Below are 17,094 nucleotides of genomic sequence, written 5' to 3' on the forward strand. Positions count from 1 at the left end.
ATGTGTGGATTTATGAGATCAACACACGTTCTCTCTAGGATTCTTGGAAAGCCGGGGCGGTGGAGTGGGGCGGACATGCGCACACCGCATGTGAGAGGAGAGCTACAGGTCCCAGGAGCCCTTCTTCCTTAACGATGTCTTTCTGCTGACTGGCCAAAGAGGTAGCTGAGGGGGCACATATCCCCGGGGCCACCGGGGTCCTCGTGGGAGAGAAGACGCTGCTGTGTTTAGGTTTGGGTTCTTGGTAATTGCACTGATTACTAATGCTGCTAGCATTTCTCTTGCTTAATAATCCACTTTTAATTTTCCCCGTGGCAGTTCTTCGCTCCCATAACACAGCAATAATTAAATCTGTGTTCAGATCATTGTAAATGCACCCAGAGGTCTTAAGCAATGGGTGAATCAGACTCATTTAAGTTAGAACATAATGTTAGCATTCAGCCACCTCAGGAATAAATACTAATTACTGAAATTCCTTTAAGTTCCACTGTATACATCCTTTCTGTTTTCCAGATAACACACAGGATGAGCTTCAGGCCGTGGGCGTTGCCTACATACTACAACGGTCCCTCCTCAGGTAACGCCGCCGTCCTGAGGTGTGGGTTTCTGGGGTGGCTTATTTCAAAGAAGACCAGGAAATGGGGCTGTTCTTAACAGTCTTCTCTTGGTGCCACCACAGAAATGTTTTTTAGGAAATGGTGGGGGAAGAGGAAATGAGCCACGGGGAACAGGCTCCAAAACTGCCGGCACAGGGTGGGGACTTGGGTGCAAGCCTGTCGCATGGCTGGAGGCTGGGGTTTTTGTCCCTGTTGCCCACATGGCCTAGGCTTGGGAACAGGATGGTTGGAGCCTAGAAAATACTGGGGGGACTGGAACTTAAAAACAAATTTATTTCCAAGTTTTTAAAGTACTCTCTAGGTCCCCTTTAAAGGTATTCTCTCTATCTCCTTTTTAACATGGGGACATGTTTCTCCATGGGGGGGAAGCTCTGTCATCAGACTCCTTCCAGGGCGCTGGGGAGCCGGGTGCACGGGAAGACTCCGCCATTCCCAGCCCTGCTCCTATAGGTTTTGCTCTTCTGTGCCCTCTCACTCCGATTTGTAGTGTTCCCTCCTCACCTTCCCCCTTGGGTAATTCCTATTGTCATAAGATTCAGACAGGTGGAACCCCCCCACTTCAGGTAGTCTCCTGGAATGCCCCTCCCCCTCCAACAAGGTGGGGGGCAGGACTTGTCTGGGTTCAGGTCCCCAATTCTGATCTGTTACTGTTTCCTCTAAACTTCTGCCTTGAGAACTTGGGGAGATGAACTGGATGGAAGTCTCCCGCATTCCCCTGCTCTCTGGGTTGTTACCTGGCTGGGTCTTACCTGTATGATCTGGAGGCGAGAGTTGATCCTACAATGTGCATGGGGGCTCATTTTCAAGGGAGGGAACAGGAGAACACTTTCCCAGGTGACCAAGTCTGAGAGGCGGGGCAGGGTGTGTGTGTGGGAGAGGGGCGGCGGGGGGGGGGTCCCAGGAGCTGGAGTCTGAGCTGAGGATAGACAGGCTGGGCAAGTTAGGACAATTAAATATTCTCTGCCAGTGCCTATAGATGGCACCAGAGCCTCGGAGATCCAGCTACCACTGGGCACTCCAGGGTCCAGGGAATAGGACAGTGAGTCAATCTTTGTGGCTTAATCAAGGGCTCCACACCATAGACCAGACTGGTCTGGGTGATGTTGGGGCATCCAGCAGAGGCTGGCACCCGTCAGGGACCTCTTCTAAGGGTAAAAGCAATGGGTGAGATGAAGAATTCAGAGTGGGTGGGAGGTTGAGCAGGAAGAAAGAGAGGGAGAGAGGCAGAGAGAGGAAGGGTAGATGGTGGGAAGAGGAAGGTCGGGGCAGTGAGGCTGTAATGAGAACAGGATCGAGGACGGCGAGGGGCGCACACCATTCCTTCCAGATCTTTTATTGACGCATAGAAAATGTGTTTAAAAAAGGAACTATACAGAAGCTAAAAGCAATCAGGACTAAAAATACTAGTTAACAATGGTTAACAAGCAGAGATTCCTGTCTTTGAGCTACAGTGCCACGAAAGGAGAGGGAACGTTGGCTTCTCCTCTCCTTTCCTCTACTTTTACTTTTATTTCAGTTCATGGAAGTGTACATCGCCCAAGGAGTGTGTACTCCATTTTCTTCTTGTTTTTTTTTTCTTCTTTCCAGTCTTTCTTTTAAAGTAAATGCTTTTCCCAAGCACAGTGTAGCTACAAAGGCAGTACATTGGTCGGTGTTATTTTTTTTTTTTACCTGAAAAGGCCGTTAAAGGTTAAAATGACAAACTCAAATTCGGGGGGACTGGAGGATTCGGTGTTTATGATTTCTCAAAACAACAATCTAGAGACCACCAGGGTGGGTTTCAGTGGCCTGGGCCCAACATAACAGCTCCTTAAAGTCCCAGGGACTTTCTCAGGGTACCTGGGACTTCCTGCGGGCCTGGGGGCATTTCTGAGGTCAGAATGACTGGATGCCCGTGTGTGTGCACAGGATAGGAAGGCAGAGACTGTGTTACCAGTAATGCATCTAGATTCTGAACCTTGAGTCTGTGGGACCATGGTGTGAGTCTAGAGGGCATGGGCAGGGAAAGGGGCTTGGTAAGGGGGCACTTACTGGGGAGACATTTTTGTAGAAACAACGGTGTCCACTGCATCTAACACAGAGGCATCTCAGCTCCCCCAGCAGCCTCCACATGGAAGAGGACCATGAAGTGTTCTCTCTTAGGGAAATGTATTTCCTTTATGGCTAAACAGCATCCAATTAAGAGGAAGGGGTTCATTTCTGGAGTTTGGGCCTGGCAGCCAAAAATACAATTTACCAGGACTAATTTCCTTCTAAATTCCTCCATTGTGGCAAAGAGAGCTGAGATTGTACCTAACTGTCCTCTGAGATCCCATGACAACACACACACGTCCCCACGGAAGAGGTAGGGACAGGTTGGAAGAGGGGAATAAGTAACACTAGACTCCTGCCTTCCTCTAGCTTCGTTCCCCAATTTTCTCACTGATGTGTCCCTACAGGGATACTCTCATGGAGCCCGTGAAAGTCTGGGAGGAAAGAGTCCAATCAGTGTGCAGCCTGCTGGTTTTAGCCTAAAAATTCATGCGATTTCTGCATTTGTTACTGTCTGTATTGGCTTCAATATATTAGTGATAAAACTCCTTTCTTCTTAAATTCTGGAGTAAAACCAGTGCTCTAGGAACCTGTGCCATGTTCCTTCCCCCCAGTCTTGCCAACCTGTCCACCCAGTTTGAGAATGACTCTGGAGTTACCTACTCTTCTAATGTTGGGTGGGAAAGAGGCCACTATATTCTCAAAGAAGTAGGGTTAGGGACATAATGTTTGTGTCCTAGTCTTTTTTAATCTGCTACCAACCTGCTGTAGATTCCGATTATGGTTCCCCAATTAAAAACAAAAAAAGAGGGGAAAAGAAAGAAAAAGATCTGATGGGCTGTTTCTGGAGGATTTCCGGAGTATGTAGCAGAAAACAACATAAGAACTCCTTTTTCTTAAGAGATAGAGGGATGTAGCATCAGCAGCCCATTTGTACAAATCCTTTGTAAATCCAAGATGGTGGCCACTAGGCTAAACAAATAGAAGGGGCAGCAGCCTCCTGAAGGGGCAGAAACAAGGGCTTTAGAATTAGACAGAGGGATCCTGATCCTGGTTCTCCTTAGTACCTGTGTGACTTTGGGCACGTCATTAAACCTTTCTGTGCCTTCATTTCCTCATGGTAAAACTTGAGTCAGGGTTGTGGTGAGGATTTAATGAAATAACACAGGTAAATCTCCTAGCACAGTATCTGAAAAGTAGTAGGATTATAGTAAATACCATTTCTCTTAGTCTTCAGTTGGGGATAGAAATATTAAAAGGCCTATGCCAGATCTGATCTCAGCTCTGTTACTAATTAGCTGTGTGAACTTGGGCAAGTTGCCTAACATATTTGAGCTTCTCTTTCCAGAAGTATGACATGAGCGGCTCAGGTTAGATGATTTCCATCCCCTTCTGCTCTGAAGGTATGTCTCCCGTATTTGTCTTTTGAACACATTAGTGTCCAATGGCAGGATGTTAGCAACACAGTGTGTCCCTGGAGTGGCTAAGCCAGGAATGGGAAGAAAACAATAGTTCTCATCTGTGCACTTGCCTCCTGGTCACACATCTGAGCCCAAACCCTTTCTGTGGCTTAGATGTTCCAGGCCTCCTGGGATCTTGCTCTGCCTCCATGAGCCCATGTTGCCAATGAGCCAATGCCTGGGAGGGCGGATTCAGTGAGACTAAAAGGGTTAAACATTTCTGAACTGGAAATTTAGCATCAGCCCAGCAGCAGACAAGGAAGAGCTGATTTGCCAAGAGGGGACAGAGCTCGTCTGAGGAACAAGACCTGTGTTATTTGGATGCTCTGCTGTAGCCTTATTAAGCTTGGGAAGGAGGGAGGATTTCCGGTCTGCAGAAAACAGCAACACTGTCCAAAGACTGTGAGGTTTTCCAAGGACATTTGGACAATGAAGTGCTGCAGGTGCAATGAAGTCATGCTTCAGGCAAGGGGTGACCTTGAAAAATTAATCAGAAATGCTGGAGATGACAAATAAGACTTGCAAGTGCCGTGAAGGATAAGTAAGGTCCAGGCAGGACTGGTTGAACAAGCCAAGGCGGCCCTTTGGCTTCTCGTTTTCTGCAGTGACAGGCCTGTGGGGCCTTAGTTTCTCCTCTGGTGAAGTGGGTGAACTGACAGGAGCTCTCTGGTGGGAGGTGAGACCAGAACTCAAGGAACTGAGGCAGGTCCCTAGACCTTGTTCTCGGTACTTCTACCACGGGCCATTGGTAGAGGGCTTGCTTTCAGTCTCCAAGCATCCATCCCTTTCTTTTATTTTGTTATTTAATTTTTTAAGGGTTTATATTTTATGTTTTCTTCTTCCCTGCTATTTCTCAAAGCTTGAAGAACACAGAACAGACATCAGAGTATCAAATGGGGCTGTCATCAGGATGGACCAGGGCCATTTTTTCAAATGGACCTGTAGCCACACCACACGCCCACTTAAAGTGTACTAGAGCTTTTTCCCTCCTTGCTTTTGGAGGTCTCATGTGGTCTGTGAATTCTCATTTGGCCCATGGTGCCAAAATGCTGGAGTACAGTTGAGGGAAGCTTGGTCACAGTTGTGTGGGGTAGGGCGGGGCTATGGAAGTCACAAAAGCATGGGGGAGCATTCAGTCAAAGATGTTTGGGAATGTGGCCAAAGGACCTGGAGGTCTAGCCAGAGAGAGGCTACAGGAATCACCGAGAAGCCAGCACCAGGTCTCGCCTTTCCTGAGAGTGGGACCTCTTTGTCACTGCTATTTGGAGAAAGACGGGCCACCCAGAGAGGTTGGGTGGAGCCGAGTCTGCAGCTATGGGCATCTGGTGCTTTGTGGAAGAGGCAGACTCCCAAACTTCACAGACCTCCCCCACACGGCCTCCGAGGTCCTGAGGCCTTGGCAAGTTTGAAGCACATGAACAAATTATTCCAGCTTCTATGGGATTCTTGGAACTAAACCGAAGTTTGAATTTTCCTTTTCAAAGTTTTAGGACTAGACAGTGAGAGACAAGAAGAGTCTCTGCTTTGGAGGGAAAGAAAAGGCAGTGGGAATGAGATTGAATGGGAGTCAGGTGATTGAAAGTAAGCATGGACCTTGAGTAAGTGGTTCTACCTTTCCTGAAATTCTGGGCAGAGGTTAAAATTAAGAAAGAAAGAAAGAAAGAAAGGAAGGAAGGAAGGAAGGAAGGAAGGAGAAAGAAAAAAAGTGTTTTCTTTCCCGAGAATTCTTGCAAGTCCGGGTCATGGGCTTGTCTGTTACAGCCTCTTCCGCTTGGCGCATCTATACTGCTCACAGGTTCCACTTTTTCTCATCTGATGCTTTGAAAAGAGCTCTTTGAAACGATTCCATAATGAACTAGTGTCCCTTAATCTACGGCTCTGTGCTGGGACCGGATTTTAAAAGTATAAATGTGATTAGGGTTGTTTGGCTTGGCATTGAGCTCATTGGCAACTTCGGTTCTTCAGGTTTGTCTTTAAAATAACAGTTTTCAGTGTGCAAGGAGCTGGCTGGTTTCCAGGGCACTGGGTGGGGTGGTGGTTTACCCCTGCGGGGGGAGGGGCAGCCCATGGGGGAGCTGGTAGCTGAGGGGTAGGGGGGTATTTAACTACTTATAGAAGTTTGCTCTGCATTTCCTTGCTGCCATTTTTGTTGTTGTTCTTTAACAATTCAATCCCTTGTGCAAATCAGTTGGCTGGCTTTCCCCAAACTTGGTTTGGTGTGAGTTCTCCCGGAAACCCTTAGGGGCTTGCTGCGCTCAATCCCCACCCGGTTTCATAGTTACCTGCGATGACTGGGGGGGAGTGATCGCCACCTTGTGGCCACACCTAGCAAGTCTCCCTCCTCCAGTAAAATCCAGTCTAAAGGCCTGAAGGAATTTTCCACAGATTTCTGGTCTCCACCCCCAACGACCCTCCCCCACCCTCCCCCACCTTCCAGAAAGAACCCTGGAGACCCTGAGTTACTCATTTGGGAACTATATTTATCTGATGGGGAAATGAGAAAAGGAAAAACTGTCTGGATCTTGGATCTAGGCAGTGGATCTGTTGTAGTCATTGGTAGGTTTTGTTTGCTTATAAATGCCTATGATTAGGATTGGGATTAAATCCTAATCCTGCACTTAAATTGCCTCTGGGCAGGGTCCACTTCTATTTCCAGGAGTCCCTTGAGGGAAAGAGGTGTGCGTAGGTGAGTGCTCTGTGAATGTCATTTGCTGGATCCACCCTTGGGAAGAACACAAATTTGGAGGAACAGGGTAAGCAGGAATCAGTAAAGTTAAGAAGCTTTGAGTTTAGTTGATTGTGGATTTTGGGGAGAGAACGGGGCACAGTGTCTCTTGAAGATGGTAAAAGCTCATGAGAAAAACACTCAACTTAGTAAAAGGAATCTATACATCCTTTTATAGGAGGTTGGGTGAGCTAATCTTTAAAGTTCTTTTCTTGCTTTAAACGTTTTTGAAATGAATTCAGTCAATGTTGCTGATAATATTTATAAAAATGTTCCATAGGGTAAAATGGTTGTCATGAAAGGCGGGTTTTGGTTTCAACTGATACTTCCTGGCTTTCACCTGAATTGACTGCACAAGGAATCATAATCTCTGTTCGTTTCAGTTCCCTTGACGAGGCAGGCTGTGCTGGTATCACTCAGGCCCTCAGTCTCTGCTTTTACAGGCAAAATGAACTTGGCCTCTTACTTGGCATTACCTTTTCTGCAGTGCTTTTTCCTGTGTGTGTGTGTGTGTGTGTGTGTGTGTTTCATTTATGACTTCTGAATCTTTTCTCCTTCCTTCCTCCCTTCTTCCCTCTCACAAAGCAGAACTTCCGGGGGAATTTTCCTTATCAATCATGCTTCCTCATCAATGCCAATTTCTACTTAGATTTCCAGATCAGAAACCAACATCACTGACCATCAAAACCGGAAAGGAAGATGGTAGCCATTCTAGTCCAAGCTTCTATTCAACAGGGGGGGGGGGACACTGAGGCCTGGAGAGAGAAAACAACCTCCCTGATGAGGTCACAGAGCGAACAACATGGCAGAGGCGGCCTCTAGCTTAGCCCCCAGCTTCCTCGAAGCGTGCTCCCTACTCTTCATTGGTATCCCCCTCTCCTAGCCGAATCTCACTGGAATTTACATGTTTCTTAAAAGGACTGTTTCTCTTTCTTCCTCCTTCTCCTAGTTCCTTTGGAAGCCCATGCTGACCTGAGCGTGGCTTCCATGTCTCATCCCGGGTTTGTCAGTCACAGCCTCACAGAGGCGTGGGCAAGGCCTTGGAGGCCCGCTGCGGCAGGGTGCCTGTGGCTAGTGGCAGCCAACGTCATCTGTATAAAGTGTGATCAGCAGCCCCAGTGACCGTCCTCTCCTGGGAGTCAGAGCTGGGTTAGAACATAGCTGTTTCCATGAGGAAACTGCCAACTCTCAGGATCTTCCGGCAACTGGTTGGGGACAGGGCAAGATGTCCTGGTTCTGCTAATCATGGGCGTTACAGAAAATAGAAGTGGGGCCTCGCGGAATGGAAGGGGAACAGAGGGGGGCTGCTGCGGGGCTGGGTGTGGCTTTTGGTAGATGCCGCAGGGATAGCTACCGCTGACATTGGGTTTGGAGAAGCCAAAGGGTCATGGTTTCTAGACCCTCGCGCTCTCTTGGGCTTAAAAATCAAATCATGGTAGTGAAGAGAGCACATCTCATAAAATTGGAGGTAGGCCCACAGTCGTCCCCTATTCACCTTTGGATTTCCAGATGTAATTTCCTCTGGCACTTTTCATTTTTCCTCTCAGAGGCAGAATAATAAAAGAAGATGGAGAAAGGCCTCTCATGATGTCAACTCATTACAGAGGTCATTCCTATTTCCCACAGGACCAAAAAAGAGCAAAAAACAAAAACAGCCCCTCCCCCCTCCCCCGAATTTCACCTCTTTCCAGGAATTATCAGTCAGGGGAACGGCTGGCTGGTCATATAACTTCTTCTTCTGACCCTTATTAAGCCACCCACATTAAGGAGAGCTTGGCTGAACACAGAAATGAGGCCTTCCATTCGCAATTCAGGGAAAAAAAAAAAAAATCCATGACAAATAGGACCAGAGATAAGAAAATAGAGCTAGGTACGATCTGTGTTTCCCACGGGACCTGTAATCTCAAATGGCAGATGCCCTGATTTCTACTTTTGTCCTTTCCTCAATGTCTGACCCCAAAGTGCTCAACCTACAACCATCTCCCACTTTTGCCCACAGAGGAGTTCTGTCTGACTGACCTAAGAGAAGGGGCAATGACTTATGGCCCTTAGGGAACACAGCCACTGTGTAGCCCAGGGCCAGGAGTGGACAATGCCTTGGGCTTGTGGGGCCATGGGGCTCTAAGGGTAGGATGGATGGAGGCACAGGACTGACTGGGGCTGGGAAGAAGACCGCTGCTCTTAAAAGGTCATAGGACACTTGGCTGGTAAGAGTGTCAGAAGATGAAAATCTTTGGCCCATTAAAAAGGACTTGGGTTGTTGGGACGGGGCGAGGTTAATCTATTTCCTCTGAAGGGGCATTGTTGGCAGAGCTCTCTTCTCGAAGCTTCTCCTAGGGGCTGCTGTGAGAACCTGGCCACCCAAGGCAGTGACCAGAGCACGATTACCTGGGAGTGAAGGGCAGCTCCTAGGTGTCCAGAAAAAGAAGGCCTGGTGCCGTAGCTATCTGACCCCAGGACTTGCCTTTCAGTTGGTCTCTTTAAAACATTCCAGACTTTCCCTCCTCAGTGAGAAAGGAGGGGAAGGTTAAGGGTGACTGGGTGGGAGGGAGCACGGAGACCGAGGCCCAGGCCCGGGACAGCAGACACCACGAACAGCTATATCCTGCTTCCTCCAACACCCTTCCCACGTTGCCAAGCACAGTACTCTTACCCCCACCCCTTGTTTCATATTATAAAATACAAACAAATGACAGAAAAGGTCAGTTGGCCCGCGGCCGCCCAAGGCTCAGAACTGCAAGGACCGCCGTTTCCTCCCCGCCGTGAGACGGTGGCTGTAGGGGCGCATCTTCATCTCCACGAAAGGGATGGAGAACTCGTGTCCTTTCCAGTGGTACCAGTTGATCCCCTGGGAAGGAGGAAGAAAGGCACGTCAGGTCCCCGCCACCCCCCAGGTAGAACACCAGGCTTGAAAAGAGGGAGAACACCAGGAGCGGGGAATCCAAGATGAGGATTAGTCATTCTCCATTAACGGGAAGCTCTGTGGTCCAGCTCCTGATAGGGTCGAAGGAGCTGGGACTTTCTCCAGCTTTTCTTTTTAAGTGTGCTGTGGTCAGAGTGTTCATCAGGTTATGTTTTACTGCCAGCTTTATGTTTTTGGCTTTTAAGATTTGCATGCACTGGTTATTGGTGCTGAATCTCAAAATCCCAATAGTATAGGAGCATCTTGTGGAGAATGATTGTGTTGGACTGCTCACTCCTGAGGGGAGAGTCAGGTAATTTCTGCCTGTGGTGACCAGCCATCTTGGTTGGCTCAGGAGGGAGGGGCTTCCCTGGCTGCTGGCCTTTGGGTGCTAAAACTGGGAAAGTCCCATGTGGTTGCTCTATCTCCCAGCCCAGCCTGTGGACTTGTAGTCTCTAAGGGGGAAACCTAGTCCAGTTGACACTGGTTTTCTGATCTCTCCTTTCCTGGGACCCTTCTTTAGATGAGGTCCAGCCTGTGAAGCTGTCCCTAAATTTGATAAGCTCTTCATGGAATGGCTAAGATGAGGGAATGAAATGAATGGAATGTACTGGTAGTCAAGGGCTTTTCTGCGTGACTTCTAAGTTCTGAGTCCAGATGCTTTTTTTTTCTCTCCTCTGGCTTCTGCTTTGTCCCACTCTTATCTCAGGACCTGCCTTCCTTTCCTCTTCATGATAGTCCATTCTCAAGACTGACTTTTATTTATTTATTTTTAAAAATAAATTTAAAATTAATTAAATTAATTTTTAATTTAATTTAATTTAATTTATTAAAATAAATTTAAATTTATTTTTTTAACAGAGGGAAATGTAAGACCAACTTGTGCACCGAACACATAAAGCCAAGGGACAGTGGGTTCCACAGCCCTGAGCCATTCAAGATGGTGGCCAGCTTCACCTACCTGACTGTGCCTGGACTCCCCGTATTTCCCATTGAGGTTGGTGCGATGGCAGTTCTTATACCACCAGGCCCCCTTGTAGGACGTGGCACAGTTGGTAACGGCAACATCATTGTCTCTGTCCTCTGTGGAGAAAGGGCGTCCCTGATGATAGCTGAGGGAGTCCCCTATAAAGAAAAAGATGCTTTCATAAGGCCATCTCATTTGTTCCTCTTTTTTTCAGGACTGTCTGGACATCTGACCCACTCCCAACACACCTAGCCTGCCCTTATGGGACCTTCCATTAATATCTCGTTCCCATGCATTTCCTCAGCTGGGCTGTAGGAAACTCCTACTCCACCTTACCCCCTGGGTCAGCTGCTTCTTTGCTGCTCTCTGCCTCTCAATTCCTCATTCCTCTGACCTTATGCTGAGAGCTCTGTCCACTCAGTCCACTTCACTCCCCTGTCTTTTCCCTCTAGGCTTGCACTGGGCACCAACATTCATGATTCCTTTATCCCCAGAGGACGCAGTGATGAGCCATGGTGGCTTGAGTCAGTCTGGGTTATCACCATGCATCCATAGCTTGGCCTTCTCCACAGTTTCTTAAGCTTGGTCAACCCTCACCCAAAACCCCACATTCAGAACTTGGTGCCACATGTAAAGAGGGATCTCAGCAAGCTCAAGTTCCTGTCCACAGGAGAAAGCATGATAAGAAAATCCTAATCATGTCCAAGAATGCCTCCACTGCTTCCCACCATGGCTTACTCTGAGGGGATGGTCTTTATTCTCTGAGAAATCCTGATTCCCTCACATCAGTTGGATCCCCAACTGAACATATCATGTTTCTGTCCCATCCTTTCATCTGCTCTTCCCAGGCTCCAAGAAATCTAGTTTTGTGTCCATTGAGAGCTAATCTTACTACCTGAAACTCATTTTTAAAAAGATTTTATTTATTTATTTATTAAAGATTTTATTTATTTGACAGAGAGAGATCACAAGTAGAGAGAGAGAGAGAGAGGAGGAAGCAGGCTCCCTGCCGAGCCCGATGTGGGACTTGATTCCAGGACCCCGAGACCATGACCTGAGCTGAAGGCAGAGGCTTAACCCACTGAGCCACCAAGGCAGCCCCAAAGATTTTATTTATTTATTTGAGAGAGAGAGAGAGAGAACGAGAATGAGTTTGAGCCTGGTGGAGGGGCAGAGGCAGAAGGAGAAGCAGACTCCTCACCAAGTGGGGAGACCCCCACGTGGAGCTTGATCCCAGGATCCTGGAACCATGACCTGAGCTGAAGGCAGATACTTAACTGACTGAGCCACCCAGGTGACTCTATAAAACTCAGTCACATTTCTTCCAGGTCCAGAGGAAGGCAGAAAATAGAGCTTTTTTTTTTCTTTTTCATGTACATATATCAGATGTATATATCATGTATATGTACATGAAAAAGAAAAAAATAATAATATACCTTTATATATATATACATAAAAATATGTATTCATTAGCATAGTCACCTACTCTAATCCTAAATCAAATTCATATCCTTTAGCTTTAAAACTTCTTGGATTAATCCTATTTTCTAGTGACCCTTTCTTTACCTTGAGTCACTCTGTTGCTCTGCCCACCTCCTATATTCTCATCTCCAGCTTGTCCTTCTGTAATCTAGAATTTGCTCTCCACTACTGCCCTACAACAGTGCTCTCCAACTTCATCTCTGATGTTGCCTGCTGCGATCTTGGATAGATCCCAGCATTGGTCCTTATCTCCTCCCCCAATCTGGCTTCCCTTCTCATTTCTGCCTCATACCACCTCATATATTCAGTGCATCATCCAAGTCTTGGTTTTTCTCTCTCAAACCACTGTTCAGATTTATACCTTTCTCTTAATTCCTGACATTAGTCAAGTCTCCTATTATCTCCTACCAGGATTAATGCAGCAGCTGCCAGCAGGTCTCTGTTCTTTACTCAGATTTACTTTATCCAGTTTAAGGCTGTCACATTGATCTTCCTAAAACCCCCAAATCCAGAAGACTCAGGACCTACCATGGCTCCCTTGGTTTTAGGGCCCTTACTCTGCCAATCTTCTTTCTGTTTCTTCTGAATTCACACCCTGCCCTGGGGAGCCAGGCTCTCCACGCCTGCCCTCCCTCCACAGTAACTTCTCCTCCCATGACTTCTCTTCCAGGGTTTGCCTTCCTTGCTATTGCGACCCAAGCCAGATGTCACTCCTTCCGAGGCCAATAAGCTCCTGGTAAGCCAGAAGTGAGTATCATTTCTTTTATGGTTCTTTTTTGAAAAACAGCTGTTTCATTCTTGCAGAGGCCATGTCTTATGCTTGTTTTGAGTCCCTGTAACTTGCACAATGACCTTCTTGGGGTTGCTCAACAACCTTTTATTGATAACTTGTTTTGGAGTTTTCAGTTCTACTCTGGTCAGAGTCTTGATGAGAGACCTAGATTTTTGTAGCCTTGAGAAATGGGGACAGGAGAAAGGGATGAATATGAATTGGAAGCCATAGGACGGATAGTTGTCAGTAGGACCAATAAAATGAGCAACAAGTCAAGATAAAGGCCAGGGGAATTGGGCAATGGCGAATGCCAGAAAGAGAGGATGGGCTCTTCCCCACTGGAGACCTTCTGGTCTAGAAAGAGCAACCACTGAGTGGAGTTACCCAGAGAAGGGGGCAGCCCATGTAAGCCCAGGTTTTCATCATTTGAGGAAGATGAACTGAATATTTGAAGAGAGGGGTCGGACTGCAATTAATTCATGATGATTGGTCAATTTGCTGGCAGGATTTGCCTAGGAGACATGAGAGTAGAATGCGGTCCCATGGCCCTGCCCTCCATGGGGCCTGGGAGCAAGACAGAGCTGTGGTAAAGGCAGCATGGCTGGGCCCATGGGGCAAGGGGGCGGGCAGGGAGAAGCAGAGGACTGGAGTGGATGAAGAGGGGGGAGGAAGGTGGAACATGGGAGCAAGGGGCAAAGCTTGGTTTTCTTCCTGAGGGAAGAATAAGAACTGCTTTTCTATACAATTCTAATCTTCGGGAGTTGATTGTATCAGGTTTTTTTTTTTTTTTTTTTTGAAATGATTTAGTCTGACATCTTGTTTAATACACTCCATTTCAATGGCTCTTTTATGCCCAAAGTGTAGTAAATTGGAGCCACCATGAGGGGCATCTCAGGCAGACCTGACTGACCACCGACAGGAACAATCTCCAAATGAACAAGAACGAAGCACGTCTTCCTGCGGAGGAACAATACCTGGGTGAGAAGAGAAATACTTGGACAGGTGCAGTAATCAGAAGGGCAGCACCTTGATGATCTTATTAATTCCAAGAGTCATGAAAATTGCTGCTAAAATTACAGACTAGCGTTTAGCCCTTACACTGGAGTTAATGAAAGGACCAATAACTCCATGTACCAAAGAGTAGAATGTTTGGCAAAACAGGTTTTTATGAAATGTGCTATAATAGAACCTAGGAGACAGACTGGCAAAGCCTAAGAAACAGGTTGGGATATTACATTCCAATCAAACTATTAATGCAACAGAGCTTATGGACACATTTGTTCTGCTTAGTCGAAATGTCATAAAAATCTATACAGGAAATGCGAGCATGTATTTGGTTCTCGTGGAGGAATGAGAAGAAACGTGGTCGAGGAGGATCTTTCCAGGGCTCTTGCTTGCACCTGACAAAGGCGTTATGATGACTGCTGAGGGGAGGGGGCCCCTCAGAATATGGAGGGGTCTGCTTTATTTCCCTTAGTTGCAAGATGGTTTTCCTGGATGTCATTGCAGGAGGAAATTTCTCACCAGAAAGTAGATGATTATGCACTCGTTGGATAAGAGCCCATATTGATTAATCTAGACAAGGAAAATAATGCTTTGCCCTCACACTGTGCTTTTTTTTTTTTTTTTTAACTTTAAAGTACTTTTGCTGCTTTGATTGCATCTTTTTCTGACTACTCTGTGAAGTAGGGCTGGCAGCCTTATTATGATTTTCCAGATGAGGAAACTGAAATCCTGAGGCATTGCTTTCAGGTCACCTGGGTGGTTGGGGACAGAAGGGACCAGCGCCAGTGATTCCCAGCCCTTCCCCCGCCCCTGCTCTTTGGCTGGCAGGGAATTCACAGGTTTCCGGGTGTGGCCGCCGCCCGGTGCAGTTCAGGCCTTGACCGCGCGGGGGCGCTGGTCTTTACCGCCCCGGGGGTGCTGCTGGGGGCTTGGTGAGGGGTTGGTGGCCAGGATACCTGCAGTGCCGTTGTAGCCCCCGAGACGCAGCTTATACAGGTTTCGTCCGTCCTCCACTGAGAACTTGTCGTAGGAGGCGAAGGCGGCCTCCTGGCCGTCCCGCATGTCCACGCGCAGCTCGTAGCGGCCCTGGGACGTGATCTTGTGTATGTTGTCCAGCCCTGTGGAGAAGAGTGGAGGATGCAGGGGGCCCCATCCCAGGGGCTTGGGAAATGGGGGGAAATGGGGCTGAATGGGACTGTGGCCTCACAATGGATGTTGCAGAGGGGCAGTGACCCGGATTGCTTTTGTCTTCAGCCCTTCTCAGGTCATTTATCAGACAGACCCTGCCAGACCCAGAATCTCCTCCCGCAAAGACAAGACCTGGTCTGCTGATGGGTGTCCCCCTCCCTGCCCCCAGGTCAGCTCAGGGGTTCTAACATCCTGTCTTGACTCTGTAGCACACAAACCCTGAGCCTCAGGATTCCTGGTCCTGTCCCCTATCACCTTCCACTCCAAACCGCGGCATTGGGTGAAAATGACAAGATGTATTACATGGATGTGAATCGTTTGGTGAGAGTCGTAGGAAGCCAGAGGTAGAAACACTGATCAGAGGAGTTCAGGATGGGAATTCAGGATGGGTACTAGGGGCCCGGGAGAACCAGACCTCCTATCATCTCCTAGCAGCCTGCAAAAGGGACTCTGTTCACCCTGCATTATACTGCCTTGCCCTTTCTCAGCCTCCAGCCCTCCTGGGGCTCCCACAGCCAGGTCAGGGGATATTGCCATTTGCCCTCTGACTTCGGTTCCTTTCTGTTTAACCTACCCACTAGAGTTTGCTTTGCCCCCTCTGCACTGGTCTCCTGGGTGGTTATTTTCACCCAGCTGCTTCCCTTTAGGCTCTAAGCTTTGGGGCCCTTGGTTTAATAGATTCTTAATGCCTCTGTGAGCCCACATCTTCCTTGGGTGATGTTTTCTCTTATATTTCTCGTATATATTCCCTTGTCCACTTGCTCTGGCTGGCTGGACTCTGGGACTTTCTGATTTTGACCTAACTGTCCAGACTTTGAACCAATCACCTTGCATTGCTGGTGATCTCTGAGTCTTCCTGATTTCTATCTGCATACAGAACCGGGGTCCTCTTGCTTTGCTGTCATATCTGATATTTATCGGAGGAAGCCATGATGAGAATAAAGGAACTGCGGCAATGGAAGGGAATTTAGAGATTACTTAGACTAATCTCATTGTGGAAGAAGAGGTTGAAATCCACACAGGTGCTATTATTGGCTGCGGGCCGCCTGCATCCTTCTGCTTCCCTATCCTGTTTGAGATCTAAAGCTTCATTTTGATTATAAACTGAGGGCCGAGGGCTGTTTGCTGTTCACCAGGTTGCTGACCCACAACCTGCCCTAGACTTCTGTTTGTGTGGATCTAGTAGATCCTGGGGGTACCTGCTCTGGATGCCCTTAGTAAATGGTGGGCATGTCCCCCAGCTGCTAGATGTGTTGGCTGCTAACAGCTCACAGCTGCCTTCTTCATGGATAATTGCCTTTGACCAAACAGGATTTACTTCCCCTTAGCAGCTATGTTCTTCCTCCCCCACGCCTTGAAGCAGACCTACATTAATGCCTGATGTAGGGGGTATGAAAGACCATCCCTCTTGTCCTACTGGGGACCAACTCTGAGGAGCAATTCATGCTCCAGACCTCCCCTGAGAATCAGACCAAAGATAACCTCTCACCAAAACTGCATTTTTGCATAGTGTCTTCTGCTCTGTCTCGCTTCCTCCACTCCCCTACTCCTGAGGCCACTCCCTCAATAAATCCCTTGAAAAAGAATATCTCTGGCTCTGCTTCTGGGGAACCCAACTTGGGATATAAATTATAGGCCATAGTTACCCTGAACCTGAGTATTGCTGCCAAACCTCGGTTCAGCAGCCCTCACTGGCTCCCTATTACCACGGCATTATGTCAAGACTTCCCTTCCTGGCTTTAGGTACCATAATGTGCTTTTATTCAACCCATCTAACCTCATTTTCTTCTTTCCCTGCCTTGCGTCTTTGCTCTGGTTGGGTGGTTTCTTTCCTGTTCCATTTGCACATGTCAGAACAATCCCTGCCTTTCCTCTTTGCTTGTCCCCTTCCCTCCTGCATTCTCCTTAGTCAGGGATCGCCCAGAGCCTCCTCCACAAAGCTGAC

At 47.7% G+C, this 17,094-nt stretch overlaps 1 protein-coding gene across 1 annotated transcript in view; it reads right to left on the reverse strand.

The window, feature by feature from the left end:
• Positions 1–5,050: 5,050 nt before the first annotated feature.
• The window catches only part of TNR (tenascin R), a 401,788-nt gene continuing 389,744 nt past the window's right edge, over positions 5,051–17,094 (reverse strand). The window contains exons 21-23 of the mRNA XM_004761960.3: positions 14,918–15,079; positions 10,697–10,860; positions 5,051–9,681 (exon numbers count right to left, since the gene is read on the reverse strand). Of these exons, the coding sequence (XP_004762017.1) occupies positions 9,562–9,681; positions 10,697–10,860; positions 14,918–15,079 (446 nt within the window). The 3' untranslated portion in view covers positions 5,051–9,561. The remainder of the gene's footprint in view (positions 9,682–10,696; positions 10,861–14,917; positions 15,080–17,094) is intronic.

This window comes from Mustela putorius, unplaced genomic scaffold, assembly GCF_011764305.1.
Source record: "Mustela putorius furo isolate JIRA1106 unplaced genomic scaffold, ASM1176430v1.1 tig00003942_pilon_pilon_pilon, whole genome shotgun sequence".
In the NCBI taxonomy this organism is placed as follows: domain Eukaryota; kingdom Metazoa; phylum Chordata; class Mammalia; order Carnivora; family Mustelidae; genus Mustela; species Mustela putorius.